General features: G+C 35.7%; 1 protein-coding gene across 3 annotated transcripts in view; it reads right to left on the reverse strand.

Annotated features, from left to right (window-relative positions):
• Nucleotides 1–13,685, reverse strand: part of ZRANB3 (zinc finger RANBP2-type containing 3) — a 257,489-nt gene that overhangs the window by 56,259 nt on the left and 187,545 nt on the right. For all 3 annotated transcript variants that reach the window (XM_079135617.1, XM_079135618.1, XM_079135619.1), the window contains 2 exons: nucleotides 3,129–3,248; nucleotides 840–959 (listed from right to left, as the gene is read on the reverse strand). In XM_079135617.1, coding sequence (XP_078991743.1) covers nucleotides 840–959; nucleotides 3,129–3,248 — 240 coding nt within the window. The remainder of the gene's footprint in view (nucleotides 1–839; nucleotides 960–3,128; nucleotides 3,249–13,685) is intronic.

A 13,685-nucleotide genomic window follows, 5' to 3' on the forward strand; every position in this document is an offset into this window, starting at 1 on the left:
GAATACAGAAGAAAAGTCCAGAAAGATCCCCTCATATTTAGTGTGGTTATGACTGCCATTGCTTTCCCTAATATTTATTCTTCTCTTATTCTACTGTAACATAACACCTGAAATTTAGCAGGGCTACCTGGAATAAAGACTACTCTTTCCAGCTTCCCTTGCAGTTTGGTGTGGCCATGGGACTAACTGCAAGCCAGTGAGAAGATGTAGTGTGTCTTCCTCCAGGCAATTGTCTGGATTACAGATATGATGAAGGAGTTCTAGCAGCCCTCTTAGATAACACATACTTTTGTGGGGTGGTGAAGCAAAAAGCTAGAAGGGGCATGGGTCCTAAGGATTTTTTGTGGAACCACTGTACTAGGATTGGACTCTCTGTAAGAGAGAATGAAACTTTATGTATTTAAGTCACTCTTAGTCTGAGTTTTTATTTACTTGCAAATCAGAGCACTCTATAACAAGTTCTGAGACAGAAGAATTCTTCCCCCCTAGGTCATGTTGTCTCACAAATTAATGAAACACAAACAAATAAGATAAATGGTATAACAAAGTTTTCAGAAAATTCTATGCAAATTCAAAGGAAGGAAAAAGATCATAGAAAAGCACTACAATCAAGTTAACTATACTCTTCTGTGAAATTCTTTACATGAAAATTTAGGAAGATTTGATCAAAGATGTTGAGGCTTCTTTCTATTATGCTTTTTAGCATTCTCGGAAATAGAACAAGTATTAAAACTAGAATCTAGATATAAAGTTACTTACAGAAAGACCAGTTAAGGTTAATGGCCTTTTTATTATCTCAATGAAATTTTCATATCAAATTGAGACTTGAAATTTCTTACCTGCCCAGCAGCCTGAATGCTTAGAATAGCCACACGGGTATCAGGATCCTTTTGAAATTGATTAACCAGATGTATCCTTTCTGAAGATGGAACACTTCCATCTATCCTAATGTAACGAGTCTGGCATCAACAAGGTAAATGACAAAATAAGGCCAAGCCCCTATGTACCCTTCTCATATTATAAACTGTACAGCTTATTTTATGACCATACAAAATAATGGAAATTAGTTAAGATGACAGGTTGCAAATGTTTTATAAGAAGACTATTAACCAAGTTTCTTAATAGCTTTTTTTTTTTTTTTTTGCGGTACTGGGGATTGAACTCAGGGCCTTGTGCTTGCAAGGCAAGCACTCTACCAGCTGAGCTATCTCCCCAGCCCATAGCTTTTTATAGCATGGCGATTTCTTATTTTTTAACATAAAGGCTACTTAAAGATAGGGTCTATGTCTAATTCATCTTTATACCATCTATGCCAAGGCGAAATGCCTTGTATACAACAGGAGCTCCACAAACCTTTCGTGACTTAAGCTAATAGTTATTTTTAGCAAAATTCCATATAAACTGATATGCAACCTTTAAACAATGGATCAGACTAATTTTAAAGTTACAGGATCAATAATTCCAAATTAAAAGCAAAGTCAGACATGGTAGAAAGAACAAAGATGATTCTGCCCACATAGTAAGGATCCATTCATGAAGAGTACTGCATGTATTACTGAAATTAGCTCAAATATTAACTAGGAAGTACTGCTTTTAATCTACCATTTGAGTTCTCTTTTTTCACAATATTAGACTTCAAAGAAATATATGACAATGGTCATCTCCATTCAGGTGGTGCATTGAGATAACCACATACATTTTTTAAAAAGTTGAAAACTATTATTAAACGGAACAGTGCTGTCTTTAAGAATAATTTGAGTTGTGAAAAAGGAACAAATAGTGTGTTTGAAAAGCTAAAAAGAACTCATAACCCAACTTCATAAAAACAAATGTAAGCCCTAAATTTCAAACAGTGTCAATCAAATATGCACTTCTACAGAAAAACATGGCCTTAAGTAGTTGAGACATAGGAATATTCACTTTTAAAAAACTACACGGTTCTTAGGAAAGTTTGGGAGAAAATCACCTTCCACTGCATGAATACCTATATTTTTAACTTTTAGTAAAACTTAGTAAAGCTAAATGAGATTCTGAACACAATTAGTAAAATGGATGTGGGAAAAGGAGACAGATTCTGATATATACTTGGAACAGATTCTGGTAATTTTAAAGTGTAATAGAATCAAAATAAGAAAATATTATGAATCTAATTTTACTGTTCTATCACTTAAAATTATTTCTAAGTTTATTCCTCACAGGGTGTTTTATAGATACTATAGAATTAATCATGGGAAAAATACCTTTTAATGTGTAACACTTTATTACATTTTATCTATTTGCTTCTATGGAGGATACACTAGGCTAATGTTACTGAACATACTAGTTAATGCTTAAAAAAATTATACAAAGTTTAAAAAAAAGGTTTCATTCCTGGATTGACCTATAATGACAAGTGGCTTTGTTCTTACATGTCTATCAAGCTCACATATTTCTTTTGGCCATTTCTGAACATCCCTAAAAGCTCTCATCATTTGAAGAGAACAGATGACAGGTATAAACAGAAAAAAAAAAAAGGATGGTACTGTCTTTGACAGCACTATTGGAAATTAAGGTGGATCTAAGGAAATGTGGTACAGCCATCTTATTTGGTGGAGCTAATCTGATAAGTTATATGGGCCACATGTTTCAAATTCATCTATACTAAATCTTAATCATTTTCTATAGACTATACTGCCTGGAAGTTTAAGAGGTATAATAGCTGGGTTGATAATACTGGCTAGATTCCCTTTTTTTGTCTACATAACCCACATTGAAAGGCCACCACGCAGGTAAACAAAAATTTTAACTTTTAATTGTGTTTCAGAACACATTATTCTCAAATGGTATACCTATGGAAAAAAAGAATTCACATTATTGCTATCAAGGCAGTTTATCATTAATCATTCAGATAAACTGATCAAAGGAAAATTCAAAAATTGGCATGAAAGATAAAGTAGCATATCATAATAATATAGAATTAGTATAATTTGCAAGGAAAATTTAATAATACATTATTTCTAAAATAATAAATTTTACAAAACATCCTCTGAAGGGGAAAAATCCTACCTAAATTATGAAGCTACAAGTAATGTTTAGAATAGTACCAATTTGCATTCCAAAAATGATTTTACAGAAAAATGGCAACATACCTTGTTTTCAATGACTGCTTCTGTGCAAGCTTGGAGCATGCTTAAATGGTGAGCAAAAACCAGAAACTTAAGTGAATCATTCTGAAGCATCATCTTAATATAATCCTTTACTGCACCTGCCTAAATATGAAAAGATAAACTATATTAATATCATGACAATTTCGTCTAAGAATCATGTCACTTTTAAAGCAAGAAAATGCCTCAAAAATCAGCAAGTCCTGTATGAACATCAGTAGGTCTCTGTGAACTTTCAGCAGCTTTCTTCTCTGGGTGGCATAAGGAAGTAGATGCCCACATGTAAAGGGGCATGTGAAAAGAGGGATGGGCGGGAAATGAAAGGTAAAACAAGAACAAGACAAGAATTAGGGAAGAAAAAGAAAACAAGATATGACAGGGAAAGGGGTTAGCCAAGCAAAGTATGGTCAAGAAGGTGTAGAGAGTTTTTTGCTTAGAAGATGACTTTCAAAAAAAATTAAAGAAGACTGCATAGAGTTAAAGAGAGAAAACAGGAAGTAAAAAATTTTAAAAATGAAGTTTAGGGTTTAAGGAAAGTGGTTTATTTATATTTTTGTAGCACTAGGAATTGAACCCAGATGTACTCTTCTACTGTGCTATATCTCCAGCCCTTTTTTACTTTTACTTTTTTTTTTTTTTTTAAGAATTTAACCTCTGTTTGTTTTTATATGGTGCTGAAGATTGAACCCAGTGCCTCACATGTGCTAGGCAAGCATTCTACCACTGAGCTACAACCCTAGCACCCCTTTTTAAATTTTTGAGACAGGGTCTCACTACGTTTCCCAGGCTGGCCTTCAACTTTTTTTTTCTATTACCAGGTTTTATTGGTAGTTTTTGCACATATGATACTATTTGATACTATTTTTTATTCTTTATAAAATTCCAGTTTATTGTGAAGCACTAAATTCTATTTTTCAATGAGACCAAGTTAGAAAAATTTTAAACTGACTGTAGATAAATGAAATTATTTAGCAAGTGCTTCTGAATGCCCAGTGTTGGTGAGAGCAGTGAAGTTCAATTTCCTTCTAGATCGTTAAGAGAGATACAAAGTACATGTATATTTTCTCTGTTGAACCATTATTTGAGAACACAGAGAATTAAGGTTCGTTGATTTATAGTGCTTTATTTGGCCAAAACTACATTAATTTAATTGTACTTATTCTCTGATACTGTTACGGTTTGGATAGGACGTGTCTCCCAAAAGCTCCTGTGTTAATATAGGAATATTCAGAGAGAAGATGATTACCTTATGGGAACTGTGAGCTAATAGGCTGAATGGACTAACTGACTGGGTAATTGTAGTCAGGTGGGTGTGACTGGAGGAGATGGGTCATTGGGAGATGCCATTGAAGGGTTCATTGTCCCTTGAACTTGACCTTTTTCTGCTTCCCAGCTGCCATGAGGTGTGCAGTACATTTTTGCCAGAGACTTCCTCCATGATGCTCTGCTTCACATTAGGCCAAAATAAATGGAGTAGGCTGACCATGGACTGAATATCTGAAACCATGAGCTTCAAATAAACTTTTCCCAGTCTAAGTTGTTGGTTTTTTTTTTTAATTATTCATTTACTTTTTATTTTTTACAGTCTGCATTTTGATTCATTGTACACAAATAGGGTACATCATTTTGTTTCTATGGCTGTGCACGATGTAGAGTCACACAATTCGTGTAATCATACAAGTCCATAGGGTAATGGTGTCTGTCTCATTCCACCATTTTTCATATGCCCCCTCCCTCTCATTTCCTTCTACATAATCTAAAGTTCCTCCATTCTTCTTTCACCCTCCTACCCCCATTATATATCATCATCCACTTAACAGGGAAAACATTTGGTCTTTGGTTTTTTGGGATTGGCTTATTTCACTCAGCATGATATTCTCCAATTCCATCCATTTATTTACAAATGCCATAATATTATTCTTCTTTATGGCTGAATAATATTCAATTGTATATATATACTACAGTTTCTTTATCCATTCATCAGTTGAAGGGCATCTAGGTTGGTTCCACAATCTAGCTATTGTGAATTGAGGTACTATAAACATTGATGTGACTGTGTTACTGTAGTAGGCTAATTTTAAGTCCTTTGGGTATAAACCGAGGAGTGGGGTAACTGGGTCAAAAGGTAGATCCATTCCAAGCTTCCTGAGGACTCTCCACACTACTTTCCACAGTGGCTGCACCAATTTGCAACTCCACCAGCAATGTAAAAGTGTGCCTTTATCCCCACATCCATGCCAACATCTATTATTGTTTGTGTTCTTGATAACAGTCATTCTAACTGGAGTAAGATAAAATCTCATAGCTGTTTTAATTTGCATTTCTCTAATTACTAGAGATGTTGAACACTTTTTCATATATTTATTAATCACCTGTATGTCTTCTGTAAAGTGTCCAGTTCCTTGGCCCATTTATTGATTGGGTTCTTTGCATTTTTGGTATAAAGTTTTGTAAGTTCTTTAAAATTTTGGAAATAAGTGCTCTATCTAAAGTGCATGTGGAAAAGATTTTCTCCTTTGCTGAGAAAAAGCTTTTTAGTTTGAGTCCATCCCATTTATTGATTCTTGCTTTGATTTCTTGTGCTGTGGGAGTCTTGTTAAGGAAATCTGATCCTAAGACAACATGATGAAGGTTCAGTCCTACTTTGTCTTCTATTTGGTGCACGGTCTCTGGTCTAATTCCTAATGGCCTTCAACTTCTGTTGATTCTCTTGCCTTAGCCTTTCATACAGCTAAGATTACAGGCATGTGCCACCATGCTCAGTTGGGTGTATTTATTTTTTAACTTAAGGAACTTAGGCTTATAAACAGGTGGTTAAAGAAGTGGACAGGCTCGGAAAAATAGAAAATAGGACATTAGTTTGTCTTTGAGGTAGAGAAGATTCCAGAAGGGCCTGGAGTGACAGGATCAACAGCACAGGAGGAATGTTTGAACGAACAGAGTGCGATATGGAGAAATTGTGAGGTAGAAGAAAGAAAATCACGAAAGCTAAGATTGAATATGCTTTTATGCAAACTTTTAGGCCAAGTTACCTACTAAGAGTGGGACTTCAACATGAAGTAACTTAAACAGGTGTTAAATTTAAAGTGAATAGGATGACTTACCTTTAAAACATGGATATAGTATATTTTAACTGTTAAAAACTAGCTACTTAAAAGTTTTATATAAAGATGACAGACTGAAGACATTTAATCTCCATTTCTTTTTGATGCCATTTTAAAATTTTAGCAAACTGTACAGGGACAAAATAATTGAAGAAAGGTCAATAGCAACAAAACTTTCAAAGCTAATAAGTGGATGATGCCTAATAACTGATAAACGAATCTGGCAGATTTGAAGTTGGCAAAAAGAAATGTCAAGAGCACCTGGTTCATACTATAGTCATCTAAAAAGGCATAGTTTCTTAATAGAACCTCTGGAATGGGAATGAAGTATGGCTAGAACTGGAGGACTTGCTGAAGGCTGAAGTAGGTGACTATGTATAACACACTGTTTTATATCCTCTCTCTATGAATTCCATATCATAGGACCTACCCTAACCACCCTGGCAGAAAATTAGAATTACTTTTTTTTTGTATCTAATTTAAAAATTTTTTTTATTTGTTCTAATTTGTTGTACATGACAGTAGAATGCATATATACATTTTGATAGATCATATATAAATGGAGTGTAATCTCTTATTTTTCTGATTATACATACTATAGGATCTAGAATTACTTTTTAGATAGGGTAAAACAATGTATTTGGATAACTGGAACCCCACATTGATTGTGGGTGCTCTGGTTTCAATGTATTCTTCAAAAAGCATGGATTGGAAACTTGAGGCCCAGTGCAATAGTGTTGGGAGGTGGGGCCTAAGAGGAGGTGTTTAGGTTATGAGGCTTCTACCTTCATGAGTGGATTAATGCCAAGAATAAAAGGGCTTGAGGCTGCAAATTCAATCTCTTGATCTCTCACACCCTTTTGTCTTTCTGTATTCCACTATGGGATAATGCAGCAAAGTCCCTTGTCACAATTGAGCACCTTGTTGTTGAACTTCCTAACCTCCAGAATTGTGGATCAAATAAACTTCAAATGTTTAAAATTACCCAGATAACACATATATATATATACATATATAATATATACATAATTATATACATAAAAGGCTGTTAGCCTTCTTTCCTCCATATATCCCAAAGAGACAAACAGGTTTATGTCCTTTAAGTAGAAGAGCAGACTCATACAAAGTGGTTCTTTTCTGGGGAATATGACCAGCCAAAGAGGAAGAAAAAAATAAATAAAAAAAAGAAACAACTAAAGACACTAATATTAGGAGATTCTCAACAAAATATCCTAGTCAGATCACCTTTAATTGATAGCCATAGTCTATAAGTCATAGCTATGCACAGGGTTTAGTACAGTCAGTGTTTGGTATCTTTTTTGTAAATATAAGCAAATCATCAAGGATCACCAGAAATTTTTAGAATGCAACATAGATGAATATATTAACTGTGCAGAAAGAATAAAACTAGAAGAGAGTATATTTATAAAACAAAACCAGGATGCTACCAAAAAGGAATATTCAATGGAAAATATGCTCTCGAAAACTAAAAGTATAATAGCAGAAGTTTAAAATTCACTGGTTATTAAACTGAGAAAATGTCCAAGAAAGTAGATAGAAAATAATTAATAAAAGAAGATTAGAGAACAAAGTCATGAGAGCAATATGTGAAAAATAACATTTCCAGGAAGTAATACAGAGAAAGTAGAAGAAAGAAAATAATAAATGTTTCACTGATCATAAAGGTATGAGTACCCAAAATGGAAAAGTATCCATCCTTCACATGAATAAAAATGAACTCAGAGCAAGGTCTATCATTATGAGATTTTAGAATACTGGGGTTAAAGAAATGATTCCATAAGATTCCAGAGAGGGGAGGAAAAGATTTCTCAGAATCAAAATAGAATAAAAACCTTGAATTACATTGGATTTCTCATCAACAATACAAGACATTTTTAGAGAAAATGATTTCTCCAAACTTTATATACAACCAAATTAAAAATCAGGTATAAAGAATATGAATATTGGGATGGGAATATAGCTTGGTTGGTAGAGTGCTTGCCTCACATGCACAAGGTCTTGGGTTCAATCCCCAGCACCACATACACACACACACACACACACACACACACACACACAAAGAATATGAATATTTTCAAATATCTAAATGACTCAAATCATTTACCTCCAAAGTACTCTTCTTGGGGAGGCCTCCTGTGATCCAGCAAAATAAGAGAGTAAACAAAGAAAACAATATCAAGAAAACAGGTGATTTAGAACAAGAGAGAAATAAAGAAAATCTCTAGGATGAAAGCTGTGCAGCAGATCTAAAGAGCAACAGTCCAGACTGGAGTTGATTAGAAGCTTCAAGGGACAATTCTTTTTTTTTTTTCTTTTTTTTTCAAGGGACAATTCTTTAAGATGAAATTAACATAATGCCCAAAGTTTAAAGACATTAAGAAAATATTAAATAATGAGGGAAAACCTTGAGGATGAATTAGTGATAGACACAGACAATTAAGCAAAAGAAGAGGAAGACAAAAACAAAACCTCAACAATTACTAAATGCAAAGAAAATAAAAAGTGTTATGGAAGAAATAAAACACAATAAAAGGGTACTAAGTTATAGTTAGAAGTAAGACATTTTGGTGTGCTTTTGAAAACTGGAAGTGACAGACATATCAATAATATACTATATACTTTAAAAAGTTAGATGAAAGGATTTTGAATTTTTTTCACCACAAACAATAATGTTTAAGGAGCTAGATATGTTTATCCTGATATAAACATCATGCAATGTATTGACATATCATAATACAAATTCATAGTATGTCACATTGCTTACCAGTAAATATTTTAAACATGGTTCTAATAATACATATATCAAATGTGGATCAAGCTAAAATTAGCGTAAGTTGCTATACAATTAGTAAAACTATCACTTTGACAGAAAGATGGGAATGAAGGAAATGTATGTATGTGAGGGTGGGGAAGAGCTAAAAGTTTACCTTCCATACTGAGGAAGCAACTGATCACAGCCAAAATTACAACATGAGTAATAATACAAACCAAGAAGTCATACATAAACCTGGTGTTGAGGGATTGAGACACTAAAGAAAATTCAGTCTTAAATTGACTGGAAAGTGGTGGCTACTAGGGAATAAGGTTAGGAAGACTTGTTTTTGGAATGACTATTTTTGGTTCTCACACTATAATATTATGTAGCTTTGTTAATAAAAAAAACTAAATGGGGGCATTTCAAATTGAAAAATATACATTTAAAATTAATGCATGTGACTGTAATGTGACAAGACTGATTCCACAAGGTATATTTTACATGCCTAAATTTTCTAAACAACAGAAATTCTTCATATAATGAGACTGGAGGCAGATAAGAACTTTAGCCTTGAATTTTGGTGCCTCAGAAAGTGGAAATGAAGCCCTCTCAAAACAAGAAGCTATAAATTCTCAAAATGTTGTCATGGCAACCAAATCACTTTAATAAAGCACATGTTTGCCTAAAGAGCTATATTTACTGTGATAAGGCTTTCAAAAAGCACATGTCAAGTTGGAGTATTTTTAAGATGTATTTATGACTATCCAGTTTGGATTTATAAAATAAGATCACTGCATCCCCTTCCCTTTCCTAAGCAAGCCATTTCTTTTCTTCTCTTTTTTTTTTTTTTGGGTGCTGGGGATCGAACCCAGGGCCTTGTGCTTACAAGGCAAGCACTCTACCGACTGAGCTATCTCCCCAGTCCCAGCAAGCCATTTCTACCATTGTCCCCTCCACTGTGTCACCAAACTTCCCATCACTACCAGAACCACGTATGCCAAAGCTCAACCTCCCAGTTCCCCATTTCTTCCAGCTACTGCTTTGGAAAAGTTTGTGGTTACTATTAATATTATGAAGGTAAATTACATAACTGGCTAAACAACCTCTTGAGACTAAGATAAAAACCATCATTTATGATGTTGATTCCTAGGAGGAAAGGTGTTCGGAGTACCAAAATATCTATGTAACAGACTAACTTCTAAGATTCTTTTAGGTTCATAAATTAGGAATTGCACAGATTTGCATTTTAAAATGTACTCTACACACATTTTAACTATCCTGACTTTATTCTAATCAAAACTGTCACTACACTGTCATATTTTAAATTATTTGAACAGTATGTGAAATGCCAGGTCTTGGTAATGATTAGCATCTTGAATATGGTGGTTTAGGTTTTCTACAAGTTACAGAAAATATGCGCATTCACAACTATCTTATTTTACTGAATTTCATCATGTTCCTGTTAGTGGAAGGTTGGATTTCAGTAATTAATGAAGATTACACACTATATCTTATTTAAAAAAAAGTAAGTGAAGAAAATATGTTGTAATACATTATGTTTTGGATTTGAGGTGTCCCGCAAAAGCTCACATGTGAGACAATTCAGGAAGGTTCAGAGGAAAAATAAATGGGTTGTAAGAGTCTTAACCCAATCAGTGAATTAATCCCTGATGGGATTAACTGAAGAGGTAGGGTGTGGCTTTGGGATATATAGATTGTATCTGAAGAGTGAATTTTCTCTCTCTCTCTGATTCTTGATGTGAGCTGCTTCCCTCTGCCACACTCTTCTGCCATGATGTTCAGCCTTCCCCGGAGCCCTGAGGAATGGAGCTGGCTTCTATGGACTAGGACCTCTGAAATCGTGAGCCCTCAAACACACTTTTCCTCCTCTATAATTGTGCTGGTCAGATCATTTAGTCACAGCAGTGAAACAGCTGACTAAAATAGAATATTTGTTAATTTTTAAAAACTTTTTAGTTATAGATGGATACAATATCTTTATTTTATTTATTTTTCTGTGTGGTGCTGAGGATCGAACTCAGTGCCTCACATGTGGTAGGCAAGTGCAATACCAATGAGCTACAACCCCCAATACATATTTGTTAATTTTTAAGTGAAAAGGTGCACGTCATACTTTCTGAAGTAGAAGGAGTGAAGAGCAGATGAAAATTACTTGACTTAAACTTGTCAGCTTTTAATAAAATAGTAAGACAAAAAGGAAAAACGTTAAATCTGAGGAAAGACAAAGATTCTCCTTTGATCAAATTTAAGTCAGGATCCTCTGAGTTCTCTTCTCAGATAAAATTTGATCTTGTCTTTCTGTGGTCTCCTGTCCTTGCCAGATCTCTATCACTCAACCCTAGCAAGAATCTCCCTACCCTTCATATCTAAGCAAGTTCCTCATTGATGTATAAGTCTTTGACCTGTCTTTGGCAAGAATTCTGTAGGTCAGTTTTGCAAGAATCCCCTATACTTGCTATCTAGTATTCCATCTATTAACCTCTTCAACCTATACAGTGGCTATAAATCCTCACTTATCCTTATTGTATTTGGAATCTAGCTCAATCTCTCTCCCCTATTACAACAGAGGCAACTTCTATCAAAGTCTTAAATAAAGTCTTCTTCTTTACTGTTCTAACAAATGCCAGAATAATTTTCCCATCAAGAGCTTCCAAAGAAGCATAACTTCCAAAGAAACTTCCCCTAAAAGTCCTGAAGTCCTTGAATCCCAGACTTTGCTCAGATATCTGATGGCTATTGGCTTTAAGTTCTTCATGTCCTTCTTAATCAACCAGAGTTGAACTGTGATTGGTCTAAGCTAGTCTTCTATTGCCCCTGAATAATAACACACCTAGGAATTCTGCTGGAGGTTTCAAGGAACATCCTCACTGACAAACGAACTCTCAGAACACCACTCCTTTCTTGGGACAGGTCAGATGTTAACTTGAGATCTGACATCCTGTGTCCATAGCAGTCATTTGGGGCCACAATGGGAGGAAGCAGTGAACTAGGACAGCCAGAGCAGAAAGACAAAGAATTCGACTTCATTCTTTTGGATTTTTTAAAAAAATGGATTTACTGAGATATAATTCACATGCTATAAAATATAATTCATATACTATAAAATTCACCCTTTTAGACTGAACACTCCAATAGCTTTCAGTATATTCAGAGTTGTCTGTAGACATCACCCCCCCAAAAAAAAAAAATCCCTTTACCTTTCAGGTGTTACCACCAAGTCACCCTTCACTCCAAGCTCTAGATAAACATTTAATCTACTTCCTGAATTTCTTATGAATTTGACCATCTTGTATAGCTCATATATATTAAAGTCATCTAGGAGGATTCAAGATGGAGGACTAGAAGGAGGCTGAATTCCTTGTCGCTTCTTACTTGGGACTTAAACAGAGGAAATACTGTTTCACTGCAAGGCAGTTGTTGCTGCCCACTGATTCCCTGCTATTTACCCAATTTGTCTCCTACGATTACTTGCCGTCTGCCTGTATATCACTTGCTTTTTGAGTGTGGATCGCTCACTGACTGCTACCTATCATCCACCATTTGCCCATTTGCCTACCTCTTGCCTGGCCATTGCCTGCCTTTCACCTACCCATCATTCACTACCCAATGTCCACCCACTGATCGTCCACCATTACCCTGCAGACCGAACACAGACCACCAGCAGATCACCTGCTATCCACTGTTGCCTAGAAGTCTGTTGTCACAGTACACACAGATTTGGTTACCCATGTCTGCCTTCCTGTTGGGACAACAGCCAGGGCCTGCAGGTTTCCCACTGCAGCAGCCGCCATCTCACAGCATGGCCACCTCAGTATGGGGACTCAAGCCAGGGCCTGGAGATATCCTGGGGTACCTGCAGGTCTGGTTGCACATGAGGTCTTTCTTCTCCATGTGGTATCTGACCGACTTTCTGCAGGGTCACTCCTTTGTGTAAGCATATCCCTGTTGGTCTCTCTGAAAGGTGAAAGGGCACAGATATCTTGGGACTGCAACACTGCAGGGCCTGGGGAAGCTGAGGCCCAGGTCTATCAGATTGCAGGTGGGTTTGCATGGGCCAGTCTGGGTCTGGCAAGCCTGTGAAAAAACAGAGAATAGCGCAGTTCCCTGGGGGGAGCACAGTCTGAAGAATCTGTAGAAAACTGGGCTCTCTCCAGCTCAGTGAGTCCTGAAGTGCACAGGGACAGAGGGGCTGGCTACGATTGGTGGGATCTGGCGTCACCTCACCCACCCAACAGGTCCAGCACTTACTTGACTGGAGCTAACATCAAACTTCAGATAAATCCACCTATCTGCAGAGAAGGGAAGCTGAGAAAATTTCTGAAAGTCAACAGAAGCAATCATTCAGTTTTCCACTGAGACTTTCTTTTTTTCACACTCTCTCTCCCACCTCTACCATCTCTGAATATAAATACTTTTTATGCAGCAATTTATTGAGGAATGGGATGTCTGAATAGTATATTACAATTTCATTGTCTATTCTTATATTTTTACTTTTTAAAAAATCTGTATATATTTTTTCTCTCACCTCATTGTCTCTCTGGATTCTTTCTCCCTTCTCTCATACTAACAGCCAACCTCTGTTAATTCATCCCTTGCTCTTACTATAAATTTTCACCTCTATCTTCTCTCCCTCTCCCTCAT

Source organism: Sciurus vulgaris, assembly GCF_902686455.1.
Source record: "Sciurus vulgaris genome assembly, chromosome: 3".
Taxonomy (NCBI): Eukaryota; Metazoa; Chordata; class Mammalia; order Rodentia; family Sciuridae; genus Sciurus; species Sciurus vulgaris.